General features: G+C 39.0%; 1 protein-coding gene across 1 annotated transcript in view; it reads right to left on the bottom strand.

Moving 5' to 3' along the window:
• Positions 1-6,554: 6,554 nt before the first annotated feature.
• LOC122651810 (calcium-dependent protein kinase 20-like) overlaps positions 6,555-15,226 on the bottom strand; it is a 37,702-nt gene continuing 29,030 nt past the window's right edge. Inside the window, exons 4-7 of the mRNA XM_043845359.1 lie at positions 8,861-8,976; positions 8,355-8,522; positions 6,955-7,179; positions 6,555-6,862 (exon numbers count right to left, since the gene is read on the bottom strand). Coding sequence (XP_043701294.1) covers positions 6,743-6,862; positions 6,955-7,179; positions 8,355-8,522; positions 8,861-8,976 — 629 coding nt within the window. The 3' untranslated portion in view covers positions 6,555-6,742. The remainder of the gene's footprint in view (positions 6,863-6,954; positions 7,180-8,354; positions 8,523-8,860; positions 8,977-15,226) is intronic.

Genomic DNA, 15,226 nt, shown 5'->3' on the forward strand with positions numbered 1-15,226 from the left:
TTCTTATGTTTTTTTACGTTTGATTTTATCTTGTATTTATTTTAATAGATACATGATTCCATGTGTCACATTGCATAAAACAATATATAAAAATAAGAAAACAAAATCCAATAAGGTAAATTAATCAGACACAAAAATATATTTAAGACATTTTATTACCGTTAGATTGCTAAATAAATCGGATAATAATTGGTCGGATAGAAGGATTATCATATTCATATCCAATTAGTTTTCGGACGGATTTGGATTCTCCTAAACGGATACTAACACGGATTAAATATAAATTTTTGAATATCCTTTGACATCCTTACTCGCACCTTTCCTGAACCTTAAAAATGACTAGGGGTAAGGCGATCATTTCGCACACCCCTGTGTCCAGGCGTAGGAGCAATATGTCTGGTACGCCCGGGTGGCATTGTTTCTCCTTTTTATATAATATGAAAAGAAATTTTGAAAAAAAAGGCTCTTATTTTTTTTTTTGTTTTTGGTAAATTGAAATTCTCTCATTCTACAATTAATGGTGCTATTGGCCACAGTCAGATAAGATACGATAAGATAACTCTCATAAATCAAAACAGAACAAAAACCATTTAATAAATACCATTTGGTAGAGTTTTTGCTCTTCTGGCCGTCCAGGCGACAAAAGGACAAAAGGGAACAGTCCTCTACTGGCTTCATCGATTCATTTCAATTCTCCCCATCATCATCTTATGGAGATTCTTACCCAAAAAGAAAATCTGATGGAGATCGTGTCCAAATTTTTGAGGTCCTTCGGTGCGCTTTCTCATCCAAATCCATCAAACATTACCTGTTGAGAGGGAAACTACAATTTATATTCTTGGATTTTAGTGGAAAGTGAACTTCTCATCTGCCACAAATTAATTTATAGCTTTCTACATCTGTGTTGGGTTCCAAATGTCCCCATGGGATAGGATAATGCTTCATCTCAACCTTCTAAAATACTTTTCTTGGTATCTACAGCATCTGATATGATTTTTGAGTTCCGAAATTTAAAAAAATTGGGATTTCTTTGATATTTTGTACGTGCAATACCTTTCCAACATTATTGATAGCTTAATCAAAAAAAACAAAAGAAAAAAAAATGTCTTTTTTTGTCTAATCAATCATTGTCGAAAAATTGGATTTTGCCTGGGCGAGTCACCCGAGTCGAGTCCTGTAGACTAGGTCAAGGTAAAAAATGACGAGACCGGATCATAAATTGTTCGAGTCAAATAAGACTCAATAAAAATAATCATTTTCAAAAAACCTATAAAGCTGATTCACTTAGAAAAATAGAAATTGGATTGAGTAAAATAGTAAATCCATATTCTAAACAATAAGAAACTCTCAACTCTTCAACTCTCTTGTCTTGTTCAATGCTATGAACTCAAAATGCAATGATATGTGAATCTGTGATTCCTTGATATTTTTTTTCGTATTTTTTCATATTTTTTCTGATTTTTTATTAATTTATACATATCTATTGCCTTTAAAAATGAAAGAATGTAACTCGTTTTGACTAGGTTTGACAAGGCTGGGTCATCAAATTTTTCTAAAAGACAAGTAAAGTCAGAAAACCTGGTTTTCCATCTATGGGTCTAATAGGTCTAGATGATATCTATGCATAAATGCCTAGCTACCACATGATAGAGTGGATAGAATTGAAATTTTTTGAACATGTGGATCTTAAGGTCTCTAATCACACGTCACATTTTACTTAAATAGAATTGATAAAGTGGCAAAATAAAGCTTTGAAAATCTAATGTTGTATAATGAAGACTTTCTAAGATTAATAAAATTTATTTTTGATAGAAAACAATTTTAAAAAAAATAGTGGAAATTGTAGATACATGGAGAAAATATGTGTTATTAATTTAACTTCAAAATTTAACATGTGACCAATCTAGAACGTTTCCAAGATATCTATATAGTCAAAATTGTCACATTATTCTTAGTTCCTACTTATTTGTCTAAAACAATTTTTGTCAATAAACAAAATACCAAGATCAATAGGGGAAAAAATTTGGCTGCAACCCATGCTCTTGTTGCCCCCAATTGTAGGCGCAAACTTGGAATAATCCCTTTCCTCTTTGGGTTCACATATATCCTCTTACGTTTTTGTATTTTCCATAATACCTGTCTAGATTCCAAATCGGTGGCTACAATTGGGGTAGTAGCAAATTTTTATCCATCAACAGGAAGGTGTAGAAAAAATACCAATTCGTAAGTTTCGACAGAGAGAGTCCAAGTTTGGACCTGATGAGCTTTGCAATTTTTTTTCCGGTAAGGAGGGTAGGGGGGTAGAGGTGCCTTATGACACAAATGTGAAATAGAAGAGTCAATCCCTTGATCTCTTGGGGACATGCACTCTATTGTCAAACCATTGATCAACTCATCAAAGAGCTATTCACTTTCATAGAAGTTTAACAACTGGAGGGAATATTAATTAGAAATTTCTAAAGAAGCTTCATAAAAAAAAAAGGTATTAGGGGGGGGGGGGGGGGCTAAATATATCAAATAATATTGTAGGCAATTAGTTTATTTGACCTTAACATGCCAAATGGGCCAAAAACAAGAGATGAGAGACATGAAGACTAATTAGTTGCTTCAAAATAAGAAATGAAAGTAATTGAAAGAGAAAGAGCAGCTGTGGAAGTCCACTATGAAGGGCCTTCTCAAGTGGTGCTTCTCGATGTTTATTATTATTTATTATTTCATTTAGCATCATTGGAACAAGGTTATTTATGAGTTTGTAAATATTGACCCGATGTGGGTCTTCCGAGAAACGAAGTTTTCTCCTCTCAAGTTTCCTGCCCGGTCAGGTTCGTAGGTTCCTCTTCTAGGGAGGACGAAAATGACAATTTCACCCCACCCGGATAGTGTGTTTGGGCAGGGGGTGAGGTCGTTATTTTCGATCCCTTATGAGAGGAACCTACGAACTTGACCGGACAGGGAACCTGAGAGGAGTTAAGTCCCTCCAAAACTACGCTACATGGATTCCGGATCTTAGGATTTGTCTCCCTCCCCCTCTTTTCATAATGATGCTCTATCTCATGCAAGATTCCTTTATTCTTGATCTCTTCTCTTCCTGTTTTAAATTATCCCGTTTTAATTTTCACAAAATCTGCTAACTTAGTCCTAGATAGAGTGGGGTCGACATATTACATTTTGTTAGATGGACAAATTGTTTGAAAATGCCACTCACAACTTGTAATGAATTTTCTTGTTACCCAAAAAAAAAAATTAATGAAATTCCACACGTCGAGCGAGCAACGTACATTAATTCAGGTTGTCATATAATAGAGTTCTTTTAATTTTGATCTTATACTGCTGAGCTCTCCGATAGGACCTTGCTATCCAAACACCGTGTTATGAACAATGTCCGTCTTACCCCTGTCCAAACACCAAAAAAACAAATAGAAAAAGATAGATAGACAGACAGACATGATCGAGAGATTGATTTGATTGTGAGACAGCTCTACAGTCCCCGCCACTTAATTATTAAGGGGTCTCCGGCAGAGGAAAGGGCTGAAGTAAGGGAGTTGAGAGATCCGGAGGAGGAGGAGGAGGGGCAGTGCCGACCTTTTCTCAGGGAAAAGCCAAACTGAAAAACGACGACGACGACAACAACAATTAATAGAGGGGTGCAAACACTGTCGCCACGGGTCACTCCTCCACTTGGATGGATTTATTGAATTGGATAGACAAACAAACTCGATCACATGTGGATGGTTGTTTGGTACTTCGCTTATGTACAAAATTTGTAAGCCCACCATCTTCACTATGGTTTCAATCTATTAGTTCAATTAGTGCTGAAACCATAGTGAAACTAAGCATATTGTTAATGTCATGTCGGTCTAATCATGGGAATATTCTTCTATTCATTGAAAGAGATAGTGGAGAAGTTAAAGAGCCCCATTCATATGGGGTTAGATATCATACTCCTGTAGTTAGGTGGGTCTATCATTCTTGGTTTTTATACCAATGAACAGCCACGAACTCAGCCTCCTAATGGTATAATATTATTTGTTTTGGCGGATGGATCTCACGATTTTAAAAAGCGTCATATCAAGTAAAAGAGGTCATAGCATAAATATGCATTTTATGTCACATCTCCAAGCGAATGTGGAATTTTCCGCGATTCTTATTCTTGATTTTTATACCAATGAAGTACCACGAACTCAGTCTTCTAATGATATAATATTATCCGTTTTGACAGATGGATCTCATGGTTTTAAAACACGTCATATATAACATGTAAAAGAGGTTGTAACATATATGCGTATTTTATGTCACATCCCCAAACGATGTGGAATTTTCCATAATTCTACATCTACGCTTCCATGATATACAAATAAAAGCCCCCCCCTCCCACCCCACCCCCCCTTTTTTTTTAGCACGAAAATATCATCCCTATAAGAGTCGGAAAGAGCCGTGATACACGAAAGCAATCCACTTTTTTCCCAAGTGAGGAAGGTGAAGCAATAAAATCCACAAATAAATGATTAAAAATCACCTCATCATTCTAATTTCTCCCAACAGAAACTGGTGCGCTTACTCCTTGAGATTTGAAAATAAGAGAGATCTAATCTAATCTAATCTAATCGAATCACACTTACTAAAGGGGTTCTCCATATGAAGGCAAGCCTATAATGGACAAGTAAGAAATCCATTCATTACAATTCCCAAATGGGTGGATAATGGATTTAACCCCAACATCTAAGATATAGAGCATTGCTTCAATGCTGCTGCATTCCTGATCAATGTGGTCATTGATGATCTTATTCCAATCCTTATTTGTCCATAAAAAGAAAAAAAAAAAAGAAAAAAAAAAAGCTAAAATTTGGTACATAAAGTGTTGTTGTGTAAAGAACCCGTACCTACATTTTACACCAATCTTTCATGTGGCCGTCCTTGGCTTCTTCACCTTTTCAATGTGGCACTGTCACCACCAGCGAGAGAAGGGGAGCTCTCAGAAAAATGAAAAAAAAGAGAGTCCACTAAAAGCTTTTCTCTTGTCTTTGCTTTTCATTAAAAATAATAATTAAGAAAAGGGCCATCAGGTAACCATTAGTCCATTACTACTGGTAGGCCTTTTTGTGTAACTTTGATTTCAAAAAGAAAATTGAAAATGAAAACTACAAAGACTAAAAACGGAGCCATCAGGGTGTGAATTGTGATTGTACCAATAGAAAGTAAGGTGGTGGTTGTACTTAAAAGCTAAAAGCTGATGTGTGTTAGGTTTAAGTGTCATGTGTTTTGGTGTGTGAAGCAAAAGGTTTTAAGGTGCCCTAGTAAAATTTTCCCCTTTCTTTGAATATCCTTCTTGATTTTATTGAAATAAGTATCCAATTCTTTAATTAAGGTCATTTCACGTTTACATATATAAGATTTCGACAGGTGTTTTATTACACACTCTTTAGTGGATGTTAACTTTTATGACCACTATCTTGCTGTCTTAATCGATCAATATCTTTTGGAGGTTCTAGTTTAACGTGCAATCTACCATTGTAATTTTTTTAATTTTGTTGCTGGAATTGACGATTCATCAACCAAACTAAGAAAGGAAAACAACTAAAGAATACCCGAAGAAATTTGATGTTTTACAAAATACTAGGGATAATTTCTTAGATCTACGAGATAAGAAAATTAATTATAAAGCAAACAAATAGATTTGACTTTGTCTTACACCATTTTGTCAGGTAAACTTGATTTGTAATTCTTTTTCTTATCTTTGAGATCTAGGAAATTGTCATAATAAACCAAAGAAATTTAAAAGGAGGGGGGAAGGGGGAAGGGGGAAGGGGGAGGGGGGAGGGGAGGAACCTAAAGTAGAACCCACCACCGGATGAACTGCTACCAATCATTTTGGCCTACTTTTGCTTTAGGTGGATAAAAAATAGGGAAAAAGAATTCTATGGGGGAACGTGGCACCTACACCCAAACACCTAGGGGGTGGAATGATCGCCCCACCCCAAGAAAAGCGAAAATACTGCCCTTGTTGTTGCCATTGGCACACTCCCCCATAGGAAACACTTCCCCAAAGATTAAACAGAGTGAACCTGGTAAAATTTTTGACAAAAAATGTGACAGCAGTCAAATTGAAGACACTTGATGGTTCTTACATTATTGATTTGTGCCTTGCAGTAGTAGTCTGAGCAAGAAGGAATCAATTAGTGCTTAACCAGTCCATCTTGGGTTAAGCTGGTAATATACTTGTAGATTGGCTTCTCCCCACAGATGAACCAAGAAGAAGGAACAAAACAATAGGTGTCAATGTACATTAATGAAAACTAGCCCCTTGTCTCATCTGCAAATTCTCTTGTTGCTTGATTTTGTAGGTAGGTTTAAATGTGCAATCCTGTAATTTCTTATTTTTCTTTCTTTGATTGAACGAAATGCTTGTTCCACCAAACATTATAAAAAAAATTCTAGATTCTGTTTCCAGGATTGGAAACATTAGAACGAACATTATCCATTGTTTAGGGTTAACTAGGAATTCGAAAATCACAAAACAGATTGGACAGTTCCGAACCCAAAGAACAGAAGAAAAAAAAAAGGGGTACCTATTCCAACTTGACTTCCCACTAAAAACCGAACAGTACATACAACATGCCAAAACTAAATGGAAAGGATTTTGTTCCTTGTGAACATTGGCTGATCTTTACAACTAATGTCACCTCCAATTCTAATAATAATGAAGACAAAAATTTAGTTACAAATACAAAATCAGTGTCACAAATCAACCGATCTTTAAGGCTTCCCTCAACCCAATGCTTGCACTATTCTGCAGACCCTTCATGCCAAAACCACCTCTGTCTTGCATCATTGCCACAAACTCACTGTAATCTATACGACCGTCCTGGGAGGAAAAGAAAACGGATTTGGTGAACATTTTGATTCCATAAAACATGAAAATTTTTAGGAAATATAGAGGGGGGGGGTGGATCTTACATTGTCCTGATCCACTTCTCGGATCAAATCGTCCAAGGGGATATTTCCTATACCAAAATCATCACATGCCTGTTGCAGCTCATCTTGTGTGATGTAACCACTTCCGTCTTTATCGAAGTATGAGAAAGCCGCAAACAAATGATCCTCCTTATCAATTTTATTCAGATGGAGAGTTGCTGCTAAGAACTCCCCATAGTCTAAGGTACCACTGTTGTCAATATCTGCCTGTTTTCAGTGAAATTATGAAAATAACGTCAGTGTAACAGCTGTGCAGTGTTTCTGCTAATATCTAAAAATCTTTACCCATACTGTTAAAACCAGAAAGTTGAGAACAACAAGAAGCATATATTGCTGCTAAGGAAAATGACCGGTAACCAGAACATGTAAAGGAGCAAAATAGACCCAACCAAGGGAACCCTGATTGGAAGTTAAGAGATTTGGTTCCATGGCCCCAAATAGATCGTTTTGGTCAAGTGCAACAAGTGACATGAGTTTTTTTTTGTATAAAAGCAGGTCAGAGGTTAGTGAACAAAGATGGATTGTAACTAATAAAAACAGGTTTTCTTACCAATACGTAAAGACTTGAAACTGCATAATGAGGAATGCAATGCTTAGAAAATTGCTTGAAAAAGTCCATGTTTTTGAAGAACTTTTTTTTGGGGGAGGGGGGGGGGGGGTTGTGGGGGTGGAAGCCCCATAGTCACACAGTTGAGAAAGGAAATTTGAAATGTGGCTTCCCACTGCAGGAATTCCCCATCTATCCAACAGTGAAAATAACCAAGAGATTCTGCCACAGGGCAGAAATAACCTTTTTGTTTTTCTTCCCCCCCCCCCCCTCCCCCAATTAAAAAAAAAAACAAACCTTGCTTTTGGGTTCAGGTCCTCCAAGTATGACTGTGACTGCTATAAATCCATTTGCCTTAGTCTCTTATCTGGCATAGTTGTCAAGACGACTAGGCAACCCAAGGAGTTGGAGGGGGCCTGGAAGCTAGGCGACACCAAGGCAGCGACGTCCAGCAAGGAGTGCCTGGATGCCTAGACAACGCCTCAACAACTATGCTTATCTGTGCCATGTCATGGGAACAATTAAGGGGGAAATGAGGAAAGAAAGTTAATGGAAAGACTGAAAGAGAAAGTTCAGTTATATCAGTGAAACTTCAAAGTCACTCGCTGGAAAGGCCCTAACAACACTGCTTTTCTCAAGAAGTGGGGTGTAAATCTCTTTGCTCTCTGTGACTTTAAAACTACCTTCATGAGTTATCAACATTGACATCATTGCAGGCTGGTCTCAGAATTAAGGATCTTTACAGGGTAGGAAAATTTATCACTTATGCCAGTTTTCCACCCATAAAGGGTGCAAAAAAGAAAGCTATTTCAGTGATCAGCAAAGGAGAACTCACAGCTTGCATTAATGTATATATTTCAGACTCCTTCAGGTTAGCACCCACTCTTTCCAAACCAGATTTTAGTTCTTCAAAAGTGATCTGACCACTATTATCTGTGTCTATCATCTTGAACATCTCTTTAAGGCCAGCGATTTCCTCTTCAGAAAGGCTCTCAGCAATGACCTATAAAGAATAACAAAACAGTGGGTTACAAAATTAAGCTTCTGACTTTCTATACAAGATAGCGTAAACCTCCAAAAAAAAAAGTAGTATTAGATCTAAATCTACACAAAAAAAAAAAAAAAATCTTTAGAGTCACACATAATCCTGCCAAGTGTTCAATTCCCTCTGCACACAAACAGATATGTCCACCTTCCCTCAAGCAGAACAGAAAATACATGGCACTTTGCACACATTAACAACATTTAGTTCTCGTCTCTAACAAGTGCAAACATCAAGTTCCAGTGCTGCCATGTCTGAGGTTGAAAATTCTACAGAGTTGGAGGCATTAAGGTACTCACTCTGATTGCCAATTTCTTGAGTTTGTTCATGGCTGAAAACTGCTTCAAGCGAGTCAGGACTGCGGAATCAAGAGGCTTATCAGGAGCAACATCATCGACTTGAACCCATGGGTGACCTGCCAGAACACATACCAATTGATCATAATTGCTTATGGTAATCCACAGACCAATAGTTTTCAAATGAAAGAGAAAGCCTATGTGTTCTCCAAACATAGCAAATTGACACATAGAAACTAGATGGCATGGAATAGTTCATGTAAAATTTGATATTGACAATGAAAGATTCAGCCAAAAAAATTCAATTTAAAAAGATACTATGGAAAATAAAAAGTTTTGCCACCAGATTTCGCGACTATGTTTATCAAAGAACATATGCATGTCACTTGCTGTGTTCTATTAAAAAAAATAGTAATATTAAGGTTCCAGATTCAGACCCATTTGCTGCATTTATTATGGTGTGATATTTTTGCTTGCTTAGGCAAAAGTTTTTTCTAGTCTGGCAAGACTAGAACTGATACAGTTGCATGGGCACGGCTGGACCAGCATGACCCGATCTGGAAGCCTAGACCAAGACGAACCAGATCCAAATCGGAAGATTTCTGGTCCAATAGGGATTGGTAGGGGTTAATTTTATATTGAGAAAGTTACATATGTAGGAGATTAGTTTCCTTGTTTGAGATAGTTTCCTAATAGGAGTTAATTTCAGTTAGAAGAGTATATTTATACAAATACTAGTAATTAACATTTTTAGAGTTGAGAAAAAGATACTGGTTTGTTTTACTGTTGCTGTAATGTGATTGGTGTCCGAGTGGCTTATTCCTTCTTTCCTCTATCAATCTTCCTGATCCGGTTCCTCCTCCCTTTCCGGTAAAAATTCTTCTTAGATTTCCTCCTCCTCCTTTGTTCTTCTCTTATTTCTCTCCCTTCCCTTCTTGTTTCTTCCCTTATTCTCCCCCTGTTCTATTCCAGTGATACTTACAGTCAGTCACAATTGACCATCGATCTCCCTCATCCCCTTCCTTATCTTTTTAGAACACTTTGGCAGGTCAATCCTCACCATTGAATGACTCTATATGCAAAGCCTCGGTCCAAAATACTTGCTTGAACTGAGAGTTTCGAACTGAAACTAAATTCTGGTTCCTGATTTTCCGCTGGAACTGGTTGCATTAATTTGTATCGAAATCTGTTGGGGTTGTGATCACTTGCTGTTGTAATATGGGTATAAGGGTAGTTTTGTCTTATTTTATTCCCTTAGGGGTATGCTTGTACTTGTTCCTTTTACTCCTTGTACTTCTTTTTTACTTCTCTTATTTTTTTTACTGTCATAGCCTCTTCGGCATTTAGTTGGGATAAGGTTATGGTTGTTGTTATCAGAGCAGAGAGGTCAAGTGTTCGACTCCTGGGAAGTGCATCTGAAGAGTTTTCCTGATATTTCTTCTCCCTCAATGCCACACGAAGGAAATGCTGCGTGAGTTCCACATGCAAGGACCATGGGATCTTGGCCTGCACGTGTGGGGGGAGTGTTGATGTATACATTTATGCTGCCCTTCCCTAACAGTTCGAGCTTTTAGGTGAAACAGTAGCGAACATGGTATCAGAGCGAGGATCAACATTGGGATCCAAACCCTAATGCCATTATTCTCAGTTCCATTACTTGCATTCAACAGGATTATGAGTTAGGAATTTAATCTAAGATTTCATTTGGATCATAGTTGTCAAAGCGTCGCCTAGGCGTCGCTTAGGCATCCAGGCGGAAAATCTGGGTCAAGGCAAGCTGTTGCCTTATTGAGTTATTGTCCAAGGTGCTTTGGTGTCGGCAGCACATGCTCACCCCTGCAACTCGACTCCCTCCACCCCTGACAAGGAGGAATTAACAATAAAAACACAGCCGCTTTCACCGCTAGCGCCATAGCAACAGTAACAGCAGCGAAATAAGTAGAAGAAGATAAAGATGGAAGGAGGGGGAGAAGAATAAGAAGATTGAAGAAGCAGTAGCAGTGGCAGCCATAACTTTTCCGCTAACGAAGAGAAGTTGCAGCGGCCACCTCCATGCCATAATCGCTACCATAAAAGGGGGGGGGGAAAAAAAGAAAAAAGAAAGAGGAGGTGTTAACAACAGATCTGAATTAGAGAATAAGGCTTGGATGATCAAAGGTTGATCCCAAGCAATGTATTTATAATATTAGAAGACAAATTACATGGACAATTCTGTCCCTCATAACAGATACAAAGCATAATAAAAAGAGAACAAAAAGACAAGAATACCCCCCAAGGTATTCTGTCCCATATAACCAACACTTCCCCTCAAGTTGATGCATATATGTCACACATGCCCAACTTGACTAAATCAGGACAGAAAAATTTGCTACTCAAGCCTTTAGTGAACACATCGGCTAACTGATCAGCAGACTGCACAAAGGGAACACAGATGAGACCAGCTTCAATCTTCTCCTTAATGAAATGTCGGTCAACTTCAACATGCTTGGTACGATCATGCTAGACAAGGTTATGAGCGATGCTAATGGTAGCCTTGTTGTCACAATATAGCATAATGGGAAGGTGGACAGCAACTCCAGTGTCTTGCAACAACCATTTAAGGCATAGCAACTCACAGATTCTGTGTGCCATAGCACAGAATTCAGCTTCAGCACTAGATCTTGCCACAACACTCTGCTTCTTGCTACGCCATGTGACAAGATTCCCACCCACAAAAGAGCAATATCCAGAGATGGATTTCCTGTCAGTAGAGCCAACCCAATCAGCATCAGTATAAGCTTCAACTTTCAGATGGCCATTGGGAGATAAAAGTATTCCTTTTCCGGGAGCAGACTTCAAATACCGAAGAATACGAATAACTGCCTCCATATGAGAGGAATAAGGATCATGCATAAATTGGCTCACTAGACTAACTGCAACAGCTATATCTGGCCGTGTATGAGAGAGGTAGATTAGCTTGCCAACCAATCGCTGATAGCGACCTTTATCAACTGGTTCACCTTCTTTCTCCTTAAGCCTTGCAGTAGCTTCCATGGGAGTGTCTATGGGATGACATCCTAACATCCCTGTTTTGGACAACAGATCTAGGATATATTTCCTTTGAGAAAGGAAGGTGCCCTTTGAAGATCGAGCAGCTTCTATCCCTAGAAAATATTTTAGAGTTCCCAGAACCTTTATTTCAAACTCACGGCCAAAGAAGTGCTTTAATTTCTTGATCTCATCACCATCATCTCCGGTTACAACAATATCATCAACATAGACTATGAGAATAGTTACCTTATCACCAACTCGTTTGATGAATAGTGTATGATCAACATTGCTTTGCTTATAGCCTACTGAAATAATAGCCTTGTGAAACCTGCCGAACCAAGCTCCAGGTGACTGTTTCAACCATAAAGAGCACGCTTCAATTTACAGACCTTGCCCTTGGTCTTATCATCAGAGAAGCCTGGTGGAATATCCATATATACCTCTTCCTCTAGCTCTCCATAGAGGAAGGCATTCTTCACATCCAACTGCTGAAGATCCCACCCAAGATTTACAGCACATGATAATAACACTCTTACAGTACTGAGTTTAGCCACTGGTGCGAAGGTCTCCTGATAATCAACTCCATAAGTTTGGGTAAAGCCCTTTGCAACCAGGCGTACCTTATATCGATCCACAGTCCCATCAACCTTCTGTTTGACCACAAACACCCATTTCCATCCCACTGGCCGTTTCCTTGGAGGAAGATCTACAAGATCCCAAGTATTAATTTTTTTTAATGCTCTCATTTCTTCCAACATTCCTACCTTCCACTTTCCATCTGTGTAAGCTTCCTGCCAATATTTAGGAATAGAAACAGAAGAAAGAGAGGACACAAATGCATGAAAAGATGGAGAAAGATAACTATAAGAAACAAAACGGGAAATGGGATGCTGAGTGCAAGTCCTAGTACCTTTGCGATGAATAATAAGTAGGTCGGAAGGAAAAATCTTACCAGGAGAAGTAGGGTCTGGATCCAGAGTCGGCAACTGGATGGGTACTGGAGCTACGATGGATTGAGGCTGCCCTCTTCTGGAACATCTTTTGTGATATGTTAAAATGTTGGAGTCGTCGATCCTCTTCTGAAATTTCTCAATAGCTCTCTCAATTGGAGTCAACTCCCCCTGAGTAGGAGCTTCACCATCACCATTTTCCATAGTCTCCCCCTGTATAGGATTATCTAAAGGTGATGGGGCAACAGCTAAAGGTGATGGGGCAACAACTAAAGGTGATGGAGGTTCAAGAGTAGTAGGCCCAAGGGAAGGAAACACATCCACCACATCCACATCTTTACTATAACTCTCCCCCTGAAGAGGTAGTGAAGAATAATAAGAAAACCCTTCATGGAAGGTAACATCCATACTAGCTAGGGTACGATGGGAAGGGGGATGATAACACTTATATCCTTTCTGGGTTGGAGAATAACCCAAAAAAATACACCACAATCCATGGGGTTCAAGCTTGCCAGGGGACCTGGTATCCCTAGCATAACACATACAACCAAACACTTTAGGGGAAACCACAAAGGACGAATTCCCAAACAAAACTTCAGCCGGACTACCGGAGTCCAGAACCCTAGTAGGCAAACGATTAATGAGATAGGCTGCAGTAAGAACAACATCTCCCTAATATTGGGAGGGAATATGTCAAGCAAACATTAATGCTTTGGCCATTTCTAGTAAGTGACAGTTCTTCCTTTCAGTCACACCATTTTGGGCGGGGTCTCAACACAACTGGTCTGGTGAAGAATTCCATGGTCAGCAAGATATTTTTGAAGGTGACCCTCTTTATACTCTGTTCCATTGTCACTTCTCAAAACTTTGAGAGTGGCCTAGAATTGAGTTTGGATCATCTTATGGAAATGCTGAAAACAGAAAACACCTCACTTTTCGTGTGCAAAAGGTATATCCATGTGTTTCTAGAGTGACAATCTATAAATGACACAAACCAACGATGTCCAAAAGTTGAAATCTTTCGACTAGGGCCCCAAACATCAGAATGAACCACATGAAAAAGGGAAGAGCTTCTTTTATTAGAATTAGAATAAGTTGAACGTGTCTGTTTGACCAGTACACACGCCCATAGTTCGAGAACTCGCGAGATCTCGCCGAGTTTCTCGGTTTTTGGAAAAGCCGAGACGAGACTGCCTACGAGTCTCAAAAGTGCAATATCTCGGCGAGATCTCAGTCCCAAGATCTCAGATCTCGGTTTCGACCCATTTTTTTAACCCACCTACCACTTAAATACCTTACCTAACTCGACAAAACTCGACATATCTTGGCGAGATTTCGGATCTCAGGTTGACCCAAAGTTGAGGCTTCGAGTTGGAAAAAAAAATGCACCAACTCGGCGAGATCTCGACTCGTCTCGGTTTTTCCAAGAGCCGAGTTGGTACCGAGACCCGAGTTTTAGTACCTTGCACACGCCTCACAATAGAATTCATCTTTATTACAACCCTTGACTAAGGCTAGAAACAAATGAGACAAAGTTCCTAATGGGGGATGACCTAATCTAGAGTGCCATTGGTAAAGTTCAGAAGAGACCAATGCATTTTGATGAAGTGGATAAGGTACGGTTGGTGGAGAAGGACAACCATCATCAAGCAGGTACAATCCACCTTGCACTTTACCGCATCCAATCGTCTTCCCTGTCACCAGATCCTGAAAAACACAGTGAGAAGGAAAAAAACTTACTTTGCAATTAAGGTCACAAGTAAGACTATTAATGGAAAGAAGATTAGTAGTAAAATTAGGAATGTGTAAAACAAAAGACAAGGTAACGGAAGAGATGTAGTTAATGGATCCTTTTCCAGAGATGGACGAAAGGGAACCATCAGCTACCCTGACTTTGTCCTTCCCTGAAATGGGAGAATAACGATGGAAAAAACTAGAAGATCCAGTCATGTGGTCTATAACACCAAAATCTATGATCCAAGGATGGGATGCTACAGAAGCACAGTGACCACCAAATGGGATACCTGACTGAGCAAAATATGAACCTAAAGGAGCAGAGGAATTGGCAGGAGCTGATTTAGTAGAAGCCGCAGTAGCAGAAGTCCTTAGCATACATAGGAATGCCTGTAGATCATTCTGGGATAAACCAAGGTCAGTAGTAGGAGCTGTAGTAACAGTCTCAGTGTGATGAGCCTTGTTCTTTGGTTTTTTCTTGGCAGCCTATTTTGCTTCAAAGTTAGCTGGTTTCCTGTGGAGTTTCCAACACTTATCTTTTGTGTGGTAAGGCTTGTGACAGTACTCACAAGTAACAGTGCCAATAGTAGAATCACCAAGAGAAAGGTTTCCAACAGGTGCAGGAGTAGTCGGGGCAGCAGCCTGAGGGCTGATC

This window comes from Telopea speciosissima, chromosome 2 (genome assembly GCF_018873765.1).
Source record: "Telopea speciosissima isolate NSW1024214 ecotype Mountain lineage chromosome 2, Tspe_v1, whole genome shotgun sequence".
Classification (NCBI taxonomy): Eukaryota; Viridiplantae; Streptophyta; class Magnoliopsida; order Proteales; family Proteaceae; genus Telopea; species Telopea speciosissima.